The following is a 16,370-nucleotide window of genomic DNA, read 5'->3' on the forward strand; positions in this document are numbered from 1 at the left end:
ATCAATTTGTGAAGATAAGTTATATTGCAGGTATAAACTGCATGACTAGCTATATATTATTGCATATACTGTACCAGTCGGATGTAAACATATTAAAAAGTCATCTTGAAAGATATAATTAACCAAGAAAGAAAAAAATCCTCCTAATCACTCTTGCTAGTAACATTTCCCTCTTACAAGTGCTTCGAAATGTGACTAATTTTACCACCTAGTAGTGACAACACTGAGCAACAGGTCAAAAGTAAGTGATCTGGAATGGATCACTTGAGGGCACAGAATTAGTAGCAAGCAGACCCATTCCCAGCCATCACACTGGAGATGAAGAATCTTGTTACTTACTTGCTCTTTCTTAGAAAATAAAAAGATTTAAAGGAAGTAGGGTGAGAAGTATTGGAGACCAAGGAAATCGTGCGAGAGTAAACAGAGGTTTCAACACAGGAGTGCCCTTGACTCTTTTTTGAAAACCAGCTACTTAAAAAAATAGCCAGAGAAATTTCACTGAAAAAACTAAATAACAAATATTTATTGAGAATCTACTATGTGTCCAATACTTCAGGAAAATACAAAAGCAGTATGACTTAGTAGCTGCCCTCAGGGAGCTTACAATCTAATTTAAGAAACAATTCAGAAACTGAAGCTAGACTGAGTTGGGTAAAATTTGCTACCTCTAACAGAACAACTAATTTCTGTAGACGCTTTGTTGAAATGGCCCCTGCATCCCCTTCCCCACCACCTTGATATCTAGTTAGTAAGAGTACTTCCCAGTTAGGACATAGCAAGGAGGAGCTTTAAAGATGAAAAACAAAACAGGACATTTTTAGGCCTTTCATCACTAGTTTATGTGCCAGCAATATTTCCCATTCACAAAGGAAACAATCACTGAGATAGTCTAATCTTTAAGGACAATGGTGTCAGATCTCAAAGCAGTTTTATCAACTGATACACAGCCAAAATGTTTTAATTCTCTATAATCATTGGGATAGTCTAATCTTTAAGTACAATGGAGACAGATCTCAAAGCAGTTTTATCAACTGATACACAGCCAAAATGTTTTAATTCTCTAGAAATGCTGGTTACTAGTAATGTCCATCACCTCCCAGCAAGTCACATCAGGTATCCCCAAAACAGGATATGCGGCGGAGGAAGGTAGGATGGGAGAGAAGACAAAAAAAAGGATTTCTCCATTTAATAATCAGGGAGAGTCAAAGGCAAAAACGTTAACAATAATAACAAAAACGCCTGTTACTGTGGTGTTTTTCTTTCCACAACATCCTACACCAGAGGTGGCTACATTTCAAGAATGGTGGAAAAGGAGCAGTCTCCAGTTTGTGACATCAGTTTGCAAAGCAATTTAAGGGCTGTCCACAAGGTTAAGGGTTTGAAGAAACTGGGCATTCCTGTCCCATTATGAGAAGAGTGAACAAATACCCCAGTGCTCTAGTGACGTCCCTTAAGCGTAAATACACTCTATGGGGGCCTCCATGTCCAGCTTCCCAAATAACACAATTGTTTGGGGTACCCAAACTACAGTATAAACAGGAAGCTAAAGACAGCAGCAAAAACATATTCCAAGAACTGGGTTGGTGAGAAAGAAGGGAGGGTAATAAGAAGAGCTGACAAAGAGCCTGGAAACGGAGAGGGGACGCAAGCCCACGCGTGGAGGATGGGAGGCTCACCCCCCTCAGCGCCACATCGAGAGCCCACGGGGCCAATCTCCTCCCTACCTCCCAGCCGGAACAAATTAATCCTTCGCACACCAAACTGAGGGCCACATGGGGGAGTTTGGGGGAGCTCCACCCCATCGCCCTCCCTCCCCCACGCCACCCCCAAACCAGGCCGGATCCGGATCAGAGGAGGCCCGCAGTGGGTGGAAAGGGAGGAGGCCCTCTCCTCCGCAGGTACCGGCCGGGGTGAAGAGAGAGCCCTACCTCAGGCAAGGCCCAGGCCTCGCTCGCTCGCGCTCTCTCTCGCTCTCCCCTCTCAGGCTCTAGCCGCATGGCCCCCCCTTCCTACGGCTGCTCCAAGCCCCGCCCCGGCCACGCTCCCAAATCGAGGCCCCGGCTCTGGCGCGGCCCACTAGGCCGCGAACCCAACCATAAACAAAACCTCCGGCGGCCGACTCGAGGGGGGGGGCGCCAGGGCTCGCATGACTCGGGGCGGGGGTGTACAGTGGGGGAACACACGGTGCGGGGGGGCCTACCGAGGGAGGGGATACGGCGGGGGCAGGGGAGAAAAGAGGGAGGGTAAAAGGGGGATCGCGGATTTAAAGGGGCCGCGGACAATACCCGGCCCCGCCGCGCTGCCGCTGCCGCCGCCGCCGCCGCCAACGCCGCTGCGCTCCCAACTTTACCTCAGTCTCCTCCACACTGACACCCCGGGCCGCGCCGCCCCTGTCACGTGATATAAGATTCCCTCTTCCCCACCCCCTCCCTCCTTTTCCCTCTCGCGCTCGCTCTCGCGCCTTCCCCCGCCCACTTGCCTTCCTGCGTCCCCCAGCGCGTGACGCTAAAAGGGGCGCGCACGCAAGCGTGCGCGTGCCGCCTCGCCACGAGACACCTCTTTCCGGCTCCGCGAGTCCACCCCGCCTCATTCACGGCGGCCCTGCCTCCACCACGTGACGCATGGATGGCCGCCGCTTCCTCTTACTGTCGTAGTTCCGCGTCTGAGCGCTCGACGCTCCTGGGTGCCATTGCCTGCCTGAGTCACGTGTCAGGGGGAAGCTGGAAGGCGTCGTTCTCCTTTCCCAGCCCCCCTGCCTGTCCGCCATGTTTTCAGGCCGGGTCTGGCTTGGTCTTCCCCCATAAGGAAATGGCCGGGGAGCTCCAGGGGACCCAGGCGCCGTCGCTTCGGCGGAGCCTGGGCTGACCAGCCAGGACAGCGGGGTAAACCCGAACAATTCTGCGCGAGGTAGGGAGGCCATGGCGTCCGGCAGTAACTGGCTATCCGGGGTGAATGTCGTGCTGGTGATGGCCTACGGGAGCCTGGTGAGGAGATTACCCCACCCCATTCCTGCTGTCGCATCTTACCCAGTAGAGACCCTCCTTTTGAGCTGTACCCCGTCTGCATTCTCCACCCACTCACCTGCGCCTATCCGGGCTTTGACTCCTTATTCCAGGAGTAGGTGGGAGTTTAAGTCACCTAGTCGGGCCGACCCGCCCTCGTTAGCCTAGAACCCTCCCTTTAACGCTAGAGCACAGACCCCACGCCTCCCTGCTACTGGCTTCTTAGATCCACCCCCATCATAACGGCCTTGCTTTGCCCCAAGTTTTACCCTGAAACATTGCTGAGAGCCGGAATCTGGGGATTTGGAATGAAGGCATGCTTTTTAAAAAAAAAAAAAAAAAAAAAACTGTCTTTTTATTAAAGGATTTTTACATCTTTTTGGACAGGTGTTTGTACTGCTATTTATTTTTGTGAAGAGGCAAATCATGCGCTTTGCAATGAAATCTCGAAGGGGACCTCATGTCCCTGTGGGACACAATGCCCCCAAGGTAGGTCCTTAGGGCACAAGTTAAACATACTTCTCCAGATCTTTTAGGGTCAAGAATGAGATTTCGTCTGCCTTTAGTGATGACTTTAATTCTCATGTTTCTTTGCGTGCACTTGTCCTTGTACTTACTAAGTTGAGCAGGCACTGTGCGCTTTGGAACTTGGCTTACCTGCTCAGTGCTGTGGCAAGCATGTGGCTCACCCTGAAACTTCTGTTTTTGTATCTGTAGAATGAAGGGCTTGGGTCGAAGTTCCCAACTGTTTGTAGTAAAATATTTCCCAGCTCATCTTAAACTACCCAGTGTTTTTTGTTTGATTAGGATGGGGTTGAGATCATTAAGGTTAACCCAAGAGCAATGAGAAGGGTTACCTTTACATAATTTTAGACTTAACAGGAGCTCCATAAATCATCTAATTCCACCATTCATTTTACCAAGAAGCCCAAGAAAAGGAAGCAGTTTACCAGAAGACGTATAGGAAGTGAATAACCCAGTGGTCTTTTATCTTTGTCTGTACTTTCTCCTTAGGTGACTGTCTTCCTTTCCTTGGCTTTAGCTACAGATGAAATTTGATCTCTATTCTAGAACTCTTTCCTGAGTTCCTTACATATATTGCCAACTGACTACCTGACATTTCCACTTAGATTTCTAGTAGACATCTCAAACCCAACATATGTGAATCAGAATTATTGATACCCCACTGCCACCCTCATTCTGCTTCTTTAGTCTTTCGCTTCTAAGTAAAAGACACCTGCTTCCCTTACCAACCCCCTTTTGTGTGGCTCTGCCGAGATCACTGGGACCCAGCTCCACTGGCTGAATTTTCCACCGTTTTTGCTCCTGTGATCTGGAATGGTCTTCACTTGGCTAGCTCATTCATTCTTTTGATCTTAGCTTAAATGTTACTTCCAAAAAAGGAATGCTTATTACCTATTTTAAAGTAGGTTCCCCCTCTCTTTATTTTCACATGGTACCCTGATTTTTCCTTCATAGCATTTACCATAATTTTTCTTTTTATGTTTGTCCATTTGTTTAAAACATGCCTCTTTCTTCCGCTAGACCGTAAGCTTCAAGAATGCAGGCATCATGCCAGTTTTGTTCACGACTACGAAGCCAGGACCTACACATAGTAGGTACTCAGTAATTTCTTGTTGAATGAAAAACAGGTTAGTGCCAGGGCCTACACATAGCAGGTACTCTGTAATTTGTTGCTGAATGAAAAACAGGTTAGTTGTAGAGCTAGAGCTCATGACTCCCTCAACTCCTAGAGCACTGTACTTTCATTAACCAGTGCTATTAACCTTCCCCTCTTTGTTCTTTGCTGACATAGTACATGGAAAGGCTCTAGGAGGATGTCCTGGCTTGAAACCTTAACAGTCCTGCCTGCCTCATGAGAAAGACATAGGGTTAGTTTCTAGCACATCATGAACCAATCAATACTTTGGCTATTCAGGGGTCCCTTGGTCTAGTTCAGAGCAATATTCCTTTTGCTTAAAAATTTTTTCTAAATTCTCAACCATTGCTAGTGAAAGTATAAATTAGTAAAACCACTTTGGAAAATAACTGGTCATTGTCTGGTAAGATTACACATGTACCTAATCCATGGTCTAGCAGTTTCTCTCCTACCATAGAGAAATTAAGTTTTGCTCATGTGTACCAAGAAACGTGCAAGATCATTTATAGCAGCATTGTTCATAATATTTGAAGAAGGAACTTAATTCAAATGTCCACTTTTCAGTTATTGTATAGGCTGAGTGCAGTGGCTCATACCTGTAGTCCTAGCACTTTGGGAGGCTGAGGCCAGAAGATCATGTGAGCCCAGGAGTTACAGACTGCAGTGAGCTATGATTGCACTGATGCACTCCAGCATGGGCAAGAGCAAGACCTTGTTTCTAAAAAATAGGTAGTGGTATATTCATATTCTGGAATAGTGTAAAAAATGAAAAACTGAAGATAAATATATGAAGACAAGTCCTCAAAATACTTTTGAATGAAAAAAATGCAAACATGAATCTCAAAAACATGCTGAGTGGGCCAGGCATGGTAGCTCATGCCGGTAATCCCAGCACTTAGGGAGGCCGAGTTGGGCAGGTAACACTTGAGGTCAGGAGTTCGAGACCAGACCAGCCAACATGGTGAAACCCAATCTCTACTAAAAATACAAGAAAAAAATCCCAACTACTCGGGACGCTGAGGCAGGAGAATCTCTTGAACCCAGGTGGCAGAGGTTGTAGTAAGCTGAGATCAAACCACTGCACTCCAGCCTGGGTGACAGAGCGAGACTCTGTCTCACCAAAAACAAAAAAACCATGCTGAGTGAAGAAAGCCAAAATGCCGTTCACAAGAGAATATGTACCATGTGCTTCCACCCCATTTATATGAAATTCTAGAACAGGCAGAACTGTAAAAGAGAGTAGTACATCATGTTGCCTGGGCTGGGAGAGGGGAGATTTCCAGGTGATGAAAATATTCTTTACTTTGATTGACGCGGTGGTGAAGGGGGTATGTTCATTTGTCAAACTCATCAATTTATATACATAAAATGAATGCATTTATTGTATGTAAATTCAACCTCAATAAAGTATATTTGAAAAATTTTGCTGGGTGCGGTGGCTCACGCCTGTAATCCCAGCACTTTGGGAGGCTGAGGCAGGTGGGTCACCTGAGGTCAGGAGTTCAAGACCAGCCTGGCCAACACGGTGAAACCCCGACTGAACTAAAAATGCAAAAAAATTAGCTGGGCGTGGCGGTGTGTGCCTGTAATCCCAGCTACTCAGGAGGCTGAGGCAGGAGAATCACTTGAGCCCGGGCGGAGGTTGCAGTGAGCAGAGATCACACCATTGCACTCCAGCCTGGATGACAGAGTGAGTCTCTGTATCAAAAAAAAAAAAAAAAAATTTAAGGCCAGGCAAGGTGGTTTACACCTGTAATCCTAGCACTTTGGGAGGCCAAGGCAGGCTGATCACGTCAGCTCAGGAGTTCGAGACCAGCCTAGGCAATATGGGGAAACCCTGTCTCCATAAAAAGTTTAGAAATGGGCCAGGCGCGGTGGTTCACGCCTGTAATCCCAGCACTTTGGGAGGCCCAGATGAGAAGATCACAAGGCCAGGAGTTCGAGACCAGCCTGGCGAGCATGGTGAGACCCCATCTCTACGAAAAATACAAAAAATTAGCTGGGCATGGTGGCACGCGCCTGTAGTCCCAGCTACTTGGGAGGCTGAGGCAGGAGGGCAAGGAGAATTGCTTGAACCCAGCAGGCAGAGGTTGCAATGAGCCAAGATCATGCCACTGCACTCCAGTCTGGGTGACAGAGCAAGACTCCATCTCAAAAAAAAAAAATGTTTAATAATTACCCATGCATGGTGGTGTGTCCCTGTAACCCCAGCTACTCAGGAGGCTAAGGCAGGAGGATCATCTGAGCTCAGGAGGTGGAGGTTATAGTGAGCTGAGATTGTGCCATTGCACTCCAGCCTGGGTGACAGAGTGTGACCCTGTCTCAAAAAAAAAAAAAATTTTTTTTTAAACAAGTTGCAGAGGGATTCTTAAAGTATTTTTCCATTTGTATCAAGTTGAAAACCAGGCAAAGCTAAGCGTCTTTTTTAGGGTGACACGATAAAACAGCGAAGAAGTGTATGAGGACTATTGACGAGTTAAGGTTTGGGGTGCGGAGCATTCAATGAGGGATGGGCACACAAGACTTGAAAGTTAGTAGTAATGTTCCATTGCATAAACTGGATATTGTTTATAGGTGTTCATTATTATGCTTTTTATAATTATTTAAAATATACATCTATGTTACCTGTATTTTGTGTATCTTATGTTTCACAATGGGAGTTTGTAAAAAGTTACAACAAAAAATTTATTTCCTGGGGCTCTGGTAACCCTCTTAGGTAAGAGAGATTAATGTGAAACTGAAAATAGTAGTTGCTGCTGGGTAACTGAGATGTGCTACCTTTAGTATCTTTTTTTTTTTTTGGAGACGTCTCACTCTGTCACGTAGGCTGGAGTGCAGTGGCGCAGTCTCGGCTCACTGCAAGCTCCGCCTCCTGGGTTCACGCCATTCTCCTGCCTCGGCCTCCCGAGTAGCTGGGACTATAGGACCCCGCCACAACGCCCGGCTAATTTTTTGTATTTTTAGTAGAGATGGGGTTTCACCGTGTTAGCCAGGATGGTCTCGATCTCCTGACCTTGTGATCCACCCGCCTCGGCCTCCCAAAGTGTTGGGATTACAGGCGTGAGCCACAGCACCCGGCCCCTTTACTATCTTTAAAATTTGTATACCATGAATTTGACTTGGCTATTTTAAAAGTTAAATATGTGTTAATTTTTTTTTTGAAGTAGCCTCTAGCTAGGTGCATACCTGTAATCCTAGCTGCTCAGAAGGCTGAGGCAAGAGAGGCTGGGCGCAGTCGCTCACACCTGTGATCCCAGCACTTTGGGAGGCCAAGGCAGGCGGATCACTTGAGGTCAGGAGTTTGAGACCAGCCTGGCCAACATGGTGAAACCCCATCTCTAGTAAGAATACAAAAATTAGCCAGACATGGTGGTACGCGCCTGTAATCCCAGCTACTCTGGAGGCTGAGGCAGGAGAATTGCTTGAACCTGGGAGGCGGAGGTTGCAGTGAACTGAGATTGCGCCACTGCACTCCAGCCTGGGTGATAGAGCAAGACTCTGTCTCAAAAAAAAAAAAAAATTGGAAATAATGTTGATGCTGTATAGCTTGAAGGATTTCTGGCACAAGTTAAAAGTTCTAGCTTAGAGATGTGCAGCTTGGAGAGGTTATTGGAAAACCCAATCCCATTCTTTCCTAAATTCTTACCTCTTATCTGGTAATTTTATTAACTACATGAGCATGGTCTCTATTTCTGTTGTCTTAGTTATTCATTAACTCTGCCCCATTTTCACATTGGTGGAAAGCAGAGTGCAGGGTAAATGATTGTGTATTCTTTTTTTATGTGAACAGGACTTGAAAGAGGAGATTGATATTCGACTCTCCAGGGTTCAGGATATCAAGTATGAGCCCCAGCTCCTTGCAGATGATGATGCTAGACTACTACAACTGGAAACCCAGGGAAATCAAAGTATGTGGCAAGCTCTTGGAATGCTTCAGTGAGGACTCCCACAAGTCCAGAATTCCTTTTCTCTCAGAGTTGTCAAAAGCTGCTGGCAAAGCCTTAGTTATTCCTGTTATTGGATATATGTTAGATGCAGAGCCCATTTATTAGCTTGCTGGAGTTTGGGGAATTTTTTTTTTTCTTTTTTGAGATGGTGTTTCGCTCTTGTTGCCCAGGCTGGAGTGCAATGGTGCAATCTCGGCTCACTGCAACCTCCACCCCCTTGTTCAAGCAATTCTTCTGCCTCAGCCTCCTGAGTAGCTGGGATTACAGGCATACGCCACTACGCCTGGCTAATTTTGTGTTTTTACTAGAGACAGGGTTTCTCCATGTTGGTCAGGCTGGTCTCAAACTCCTGAGCTCAGGTGATCCGCCCACCTCAGCCTCCCAAAGTGTTGGGATTACAGGCATGAGCCACCACACCCAGCCTGGGGAATCTTTTTAGGTTTATGCCTAACACCAGTCTTTTCCTCAACAGGTTGCTACAACTATCTGTATAGGATGAAAGCTCTGGATGCCATTCGTACCTCTGGTAAGGGCTACCTGACAGGGTCCATTCTAGGATCCTGAAAGCCCACCTAGGGAACAGAGTAATGAACCCACTTTGTATGTTAGGATTTGTCCTTTCTGCACATCCCTGGCTAGTAGGAAATTCTAAAGTTTTGAAAGTACTAGATTAGAGATTTTGCTGAAGGAAATGATATAAGCAGGTTATTCTCCAAAGAGTCTGGGTGTTTTGTTTTTTAAAGTTCTTCTCTTGAGACCTTTAGTTTCATGAAGTAGATGATGGTAATTTGCTTGTTTTTCCACAAAGGACAGGTGGCACCTGCTTTTTCACTAAGCCCAAGATAGATTGTTCTTGAATTTTTTCCATTCTGTCAACACTTGTCGTATATGCTTTATCTCTATGAAAACAGTTTATATCTTAAACCTAGGATGGGTGAGTAAGCAGGATGGTAAAATGTGTGATGACACTATCATGTGTCATAGATGTAGCTTACAACTGTGGTGTTACCACCAAATGACCACTCAGGCACAGCTTTATACCTTTGGTCTCAATCAGAATCTCCCTCTAACTCAACTTGCTCATTTCATTAGACCTATTTCTTTTTATTTTTGAGATGGAGTCTTGCTCTGTTGCCCAGGCTGGAGTGCAGTAGCACGATCTTGGCTCACCACAACCTCCACCTCCTGGGTTCAAGCGGTTCTCCTGCCTCAGCCTCCCGAGTAGCTGGGATTACAGGTACCTACCACCATGCCTGGTTAATTTTTGTATTTTTAGTAGGGACAGGGTTTCACCACGTTGGCCAGGCTGGTCTCAAACTCCTGACCTCAGGTGATCTGCCTGCCCCGGCCTCCCAAATTGCTGGAATTACAGGCGTGAGCCACTGCGCCCAGCTTCATTAGACCTACTTCTAAGTTTGGGGAATTAACTAGAAAGACTAAAGAATGGGGCAGGCGCAGTGGCTCATGCCTGTAATCCCAACGCTTTGGGAGGGCGAGGCAGACAGATCACATGAGGCCAGGAGTTCAAGACCAACCTAGCCAACAAGGTGAAACCCTTTTGTATTTTCGTCTCTACTAAAAATACAAAAATAAGCCTGGCATGGTGGTGCACATCTGTAATCCCAGCTAATCAGGAGGCTGAGACTAGAGAATTGCTCAAACCTAGGAGGTGGAGGTTGCAGTGAGCCAAGATCACCGCCACTGCACTCCAGCCTGGGTGACAGAGCGAGACTCCATCTCAAAAATAAAAGACTAAAGAATGAGAGAAGGGATATCATTGTGCTGTTTTCTCCACAGAGATCCCATTTCATTCTGAAGGCCGGCATCCCCGTTCCTTAATGGGCAAGAATTTCCGCTCCTACCTGCTGGATCTGCGAAACACTAGTACGCCTTTCAAGGGTGTACGCAAAGCCCTCATTGATACCCTTTTGGATGGCTATGAGACAGCCCGCTATGGGACAGGGGTAAGCCAGTTTTTTCTTCAGGGCACTAAAGAGATCCCTCAGACTGAGAGATCCTCACTCTTCCTTTCTCTTTCCTAAGGTCTTTGGCCAGAATGAGTACCTACGCTATCAGGAGGCCCTGAGTGAGCTGGCCACTGCGTGAGTTTGGAGGGGAACGTGTCAGAGGGAGCTGGTACAGTAGTGTTGGACTGTTCCCACAGTGCAGTGACCTTCATAAAGCAATATAAACAAAATCCATGATACCGTAAGAGTTGTCAGGTTCTAGACTATTAGATCAGTCTCTTACATTAGAAAGCAGATGTGGCCGGGCACAGTGGTTCACGCCTATAATCCCAGCACTTTGGGAGGCCGAGGCGGGAGGATCATCTGAGGTCGGGAATCCGAGACCAGCCTGACCAACATGGAGAAACCCCGTCTCTACTAAAAATACAAAATTAGCCGGGCATGGTGGCGCATGCCTGTAATCCTAGCTTCTCGGGAGGCTGAGGCAGGAGAATCTCTTGAACCTGGGAGGCGGAGGTTGCGGTAAGCCAAGATCGTGCCATTATACTCCAGCCTGGGCAACAAAAGTGAAACTCTGTCTCAAAAAAAAAAAAAAGAAAAGAAAGCAGATGCAACTATACAAGCTAGTAAAAGAAGTTTTTACTAGCATTTTTCTTGTGTGCATTTTTCTTGTCTTTTGTTTAGCCCAATAAAATGTTAAAATTGGTGTAGCCTAGCAAAGGGAATAGTTTTTCAGCGCACACAGGGATTCCTTCTCTTCAGAGTCTCAGTGTCCCTTTTGTGTCTTGGCCCAATAAAAGTAAGAATTAAATAACATTGGGCCAGGCGCGGTGGCTCACGCCTGTAATCCCAGCACTTTGGGAGGCCGAGGCAGGCGAATCATGAGGTCAAGAGAACAAGACCATACTAGCCAACAAGGTGGAAACCCTGTCTCTACTAAAAATACAAAAATTAGCTGGGCTTGGTGGTGCGTGCCTGTAATCTCAGCTACTCGGGTGGCTGAGGCAGGAGAATTGCTTGACCCCAGGAGGCAGAGGTTGCAGTGAGCTGAGATCACGCCACTGCACTCCAGCTTGGTGACAGAGCAAGACTCCATCTCAAAAAAAAAAAAAGAAAAAGAAAAAAAAAAGAATTAAATAACATCTATTTTTGGCCGGGCGCAGTGGCTCACGCCTGTAATCCCAGCACTTTGGGAGGCCGAGGAGGGTGGATCACAAGGTCAGGAGTTCAAGACCAGCCCAGCCAACATGGTGAAACCTCATCTTTACTGAAAATACAAAAATTAGCTGGGCATGCTGGCGGGCTCCTGTAATACCAGCTACTCGGGAGGCTGAGACAGGAATCACTTGAACCCGGGAGGTGGAGGTTGCAATGAGCCCATATCATGCCATTGCACTTCAGCTGGGGTGACAAGAGCAAGACTGTCTCAAAAATAAAAATAAAAATAAAAAATTAAAAAAATCTATTTTTACTACCACTTAAAGCATTAGTAACCGTGTCTGAAACAAAGGCTATCGCTATAGAGTCAGCTGTTGAGCATTTGTGTCACAGGAGAGGATTCATGGCTTTTGTTTGGGAATGTTTTTAATACACACTAAACATAGTCTCGTATTTTCATGCAAATGTTAAAATCAAAGTTCTTGGCGAGAAAGGAAAGCCAATCTAGAGTAAAAACTTAGGCCGGGCTCAGTGGCTCACACCTGTAATCCCAACACTGGGAGGCCGAGGCAGGTGGATCATCTGAGGTCAGGAGTTCAAGACCAGCTTAACCAACATGGTGAAACCCCATCTCTACAAAAATACAAAAATTAGCCGGGCATGATGATGTGCGCACCTGTAATGCCAGCCACTCAGGAAGGTGAGGCAGGAGAATCGCTTGAACCTGGGAGGTGGAGGTTGCAGTGAGCCAAGATCGTGCCATTCCACTCCAGCCTGGGCGACAGAGCGAGACTCCATCTCAAAATAATAATAAAAAGTTACCAGCCATAAAAATAATCTGTTTTCTGCTATGTTGAATATTGCTCTTTTTCAAGAGCTTAAGGGGTATGTCTCTCCTATCTTCTCTCTGTCCCTAAAAATGAGCTACCTTGTCTTAAAAGATGAAAGGTCCAAGGCCTGGAGCAGTGGCTCACGTCTATAATCCCAGCACTTTGGGAGGCCAAGGTGGGCGGATCACTTGAGGCCAGGAGTTGGAGACCAGCCTGGCCAACATGACAAAACCTCATACTAAAAATATAAAAATTAGCCTGGTGTGGTGGCACGTGCCTGTAATCCCAGCTATTCCAGAGGCTGAGGCAGGAGAATTGCTTGAACCCAGGAAGCAGAGGTTGCAGTGAGCCGAGATTGTGCCACTCCAGCGTGGGTGACAGAGCAAGAGTCTGTCTCGAAAAGATGAAAGGTCCTAGTAAAAACTGCTTAGAAGGCCAGCTGCAGTGGTTTGTACTTGTAATCCCAACACTTTGGGAGTCAGAGATGGGTGGATTACTTGAGCCCAGGAGATTGAGACCAACCTGGGCATCATAGTGTAACCCTGTCTCTACTAAAAATAAAAAAATTAGGCCAGGTGTGGTGGCTCACGCCTGTAATCCCAACACTTGGAGAGGCCGAGGCGGGCGGTTCATGAAATCAGGAGAGCGAGAACATCCTGGCTAACATGGTGAAAACCAGTCTCTACTAAAAATACAAAAAAAAAAAAAATTAGCCGGGCGTGGTGGCGGGTTCCTGTAGTCCCAGCTACGTGGGAGGCTGGGGCGGGAGAATGGCATGAACCCAGGAGGCGGAGCTTGCAGTGAGCCAAGATCGCGCCACTGCACTCCAGCCTGGGCAACAGAGCGAGACTCCATCTCGAAAAAAAAATTAGCTGGGAGTGGTGGCGACCACCTGTAGTCCCAGCTACTCAGGAGCTGAGGTGCGTGTACCACTTGTGCCTGGGAGGCAGAGGTTGCAGTGAGCCAAGATCATGCCACTGCACTCTAACCTGGGCAACAGAGTGAGACACTGTCTCAAAAAAAAAAAAAAAAAAAAAAAACTGCTTAGAGCACTAATGAAAATGAACATGTAGAAAGGCTGGAAAAGGGCATTTGGTCTAGAAGTCAGCAGAAGCCTGTTGAAAATTCACTTTCTTTGAAAGATAAATACTAGATGGTTCCAGTTATATGAGATACCTAGGTAGTCAAACTCAGAAACAGAAAGTAGAATGATGGTTGCAGGGGCTGGAGAGTGGGGAAAATAGGGAGTTGTTCACTGGGTATAGTTTCAGTTTTGCTAGATGAAAATGTTGTGGAGGTTGGTTGCACAACACTGTGAATATACTTAACACTACTGAACCATACATTTAAAAATTCTTAAGATGGTAAATTTTATGTTACATGTATTTTACCACAATCTTTTTTAAAATTATTTCTGAAGGCCAGGCATGGTGGCTCACGGCTGTAATCCCAGCACTTTGGGAGGCTGAGGCGGGTGGATCACCTGAGGTCAGGAGTTCAAGACCAGCCTGGCCAACATGGTGAAACCCTGTCTCTACTAAAAATAGAAAAATTAGCTGGGCATTGTGGTATGCACCTGCAATCCCCAGCTACTCGGGAGGCTGAGACAGGTCGCTTCAACCTAGGAGGCAGAGGTTGCAGTGAGCCAAGATTGTGCCACTGCGCTCCAGCCTGGGCAACAGAGAAAGACTCCATCTCAAAAACAAAAAATTATGTTTGATTTGTGGTTTCTAGGAATGTTCATTGGGTATAGTGAAGAGTATAGGCTTTGAAATCTGACAGACTTAGGTTTGAATCCCAGGTCTGTCACTTAACTAGTTTTGTGACCTCATACAAGCTAATTATTGGACCCTTAGTTTCCTAATCTGCAAAACAAGGTGATAACCTATATTGGGGATACCTGTCTCTGAAAAAAAAGCTTGAGCCAGAGGCAAGAACTCTGGGAAATTGGTTTCTCTGCTGCTAGTTGTTTTTGGTATGAGTAGGTGTGTGTCAGGGTACCCAAACAGGGCCTTTATTCTGTCACCCAGGCTGGAGTGCTGCTACTTTTTTAGGGTGTGTGTGAGAGAGAGAGACAGGGTCTCAGTCTGTCGCCCAGACTGGAGTGCAGTGGCACATTCATGGCTCACTGCAGCCTCGAATTCTGGGTTCAAGCGATCCTCCTGCCTCAGCCTCCTGAGGAACCAGGACTACAGGTGCTTGCCACCATACCTGGCTAATTTTTTGCAGAGATAGGGTCTCACTTTGTTTCCCAGACTGGTCTCAAACTCTCCTGGGCTCAAGCAGTCTCTGGCCTCTGCCTCCTGAAGTGCTGGGATTACAGGTATAAGTGACCATGCCCAGCCTCTCTGCTACTTTTTTTTTTTTTTTTTTTGAGATGGAGTCTTGCTCTGTCACCCAGGCTGAAGTGCAGTGGCGCAATCTTGGCTTGCAACCTCTGCCTCTTGGGTTCAAGTGATTCTCTTGCCTCAGCCTCCCGAGTAGCTGGGATTACAGGCACCCGCCACCACGCCCAGCTAATTTTTGTATTTTTAGTAGAGACGGGGTTTCGCCATGTTGGCTAGGCTGGTCTCGAACTCCTGACCTCAAGCAATCCACCTGCCTGGGCCTCCCAAAGTGCTGGGATTGCAGGCGTGAGCCACCGCGCTCAGCCTCTTCTATTTCTAAGCTACTAGATGGGGTTTTAGTAACTAGTTTACAAAATAGGACAGATAGGACACAAATAACTATTTGTGACTATTGCTGCATTTATGGCCTGGGATAAGCCCTGATTTCTTTGATTAGTCCTCATTCTGTCAATGACCTCCCCTCTCTGTTCTTCAGGGTTAAAGCACGAATTGGGAGCTCTCAGCGACATCACCAGTCAGCAGCCAAAGACCTAACTCAGTCCCCTGAGGTCTCCCCAACAACCATCCAGGTGACATACCTCCCCTCCAGTCAGAAGAGTAAACGTGCCAAGCACTTCCTTGAATTGAAGAGCTTTAAGGATAACTATAACACATTGGAGAGTACTCTGTGATGGAGCTGAAGGACTCTTGCCGTAGATTAAGCCAGTCAGTTGCAATGTGCAAGACAGGCTGCTTGCCGGGCCGCCCTCGGAACATCTGGCTCAGCAGGCCCAGACTGTATCCATCCAAGTTCCCGTTGTATCCAGAGTTCTTAGAGCTTGTGTCTAAAGGGTAATTCCCCAACCCTTCTTTATGAGCATTTTTAGAACATTGGCTAAGACTGTCTTCCCCCAGTAGCGCTTTTTTCTGGATTTGCATTCAGGTGTTATTCTTAATGTTTCTGTCAGAGCTTCTTAAAAATCTTCACTTGGTTTCATCCGTAGTTCACCTTCCCTGTTCCAGGTTTATTTAATTCCAAAGGTGAGAGTTGGAGTGAGATGTCTTCCATATCTATACCTTTGTGCACAGTTGAATGGGAACTGTTTGGGTTTAGGGCATCTTAGAGTTGATTGATGGAAAAAGCAGACAGGAACTGGTGGGAGGTCAAGTGGGGAAGTTGGTGAATGTGGAATAACTTACCTTTGTGCTCCACTTAAACCAGATGTGTTGCAGCTTTCCTGACATGCAAGGATCTACTTTAATTCCACACTCTCATGAATAAATTGAATAAAAGGGAATGTTTTGGCACCTGATATAATCTGCCAGGCTATGTGACATGACAGTAGGAAGGAATGGTTTCCCCTAACAAGCCAATGCACTGGTCTGACTTTATAAATTATTTAATAAAATGAACTATTATCAAATGAAACGTATGAATCAGTCCTTTATAGTTGTCTTTTAATAAAACAGGCATTTGAT

The 16,370-nt window shown here is 46.4% G+C and overlaps 2 protein-coding genes across 59 annotated transcripts in view; one reads left to right on the forward strand and one right to left on the reverse strand.

Annotated features, from left to right (window-relative positions):
- Positions 1–3,182, reverse strand: part of UBAP2L (ubiquitin associated protein 2 like) — a 51,311-nt gene extending 48,129 nt beyond the window's left edge. For 8 of the 50 annotated variants that reach the window (XM_019023140.4, XM_004026763.5, XM_019023126.4 and 5 more), the window contains exon 1: positions 2,351–2,485. The gene's annotated coding sequence lies outside the window, so the exon portion shown is untranslated. Of the gene's footprint in view, positions 1–1,928; positions 2,488–3,081 lie in introns of those variants that run through there. The other 42 variants (XM_055360353.2, XM_055360365.2, XM_031010480.3 and 39 more) reach the window with 16 other exon arrangements.
- Positions 2,524–16,320, forward strand: C1H1orf43 (chromosome 1 C1orf43 homolog). Of its 9 annotated transcripts, none has more exons than XM_004026779.3 (7): positions 2,524–2,984; positions 3,390–3,491; positions 8,453–8,570; positions 9,082–9,135; positions 10,407–10,573; positions 10,653–10,711; positions 15,388–16,320. In XM_004026779.3, exons 1-7 carry the CDS (start codon positions 2,919–2,921, stop codon positions 15,581–15,583), a joined length of 762 nt encoding a protein of 253 aa, XP_004026828.1. In that variant the 5' UTR covers positions 2,524–2,918; the 3' UTR covers positions 15,584–16,320. The 9 variants fall into 9 exon arrangements, with proteins under 9 accessions (XP_004026828.1, XP_018878688.1, XP_004026829.1 ...); XM_063694721.1 differs by lacking the exon at positions 8,453–8,570 and adding an exon at positions 4,548–4,617 and having other exon boundaries at positions 2,587–2,984; XM_063694727.1 differs by having other exon boundaries at positions 2,605–2,907.
- Positions 16,321–16,370: the final 50 nt, after the last annotated feature.

The sequence above is a fragment of the Gorilla gorilla genome, chromosome 1, assembly GCF_029281585.2.
Source record: "Gorilla gorilla gorilla isolate KB3781 chromosome 1, NHGRI_mGorGor1-v2.1_pri, whole genome shotgun sequence".
Lineage (NCBI taxonomy): Eukaryota > Metazoa > Chordata > Mammalia > Primates > Hominidae > Gorilla > Gorilla gorilla.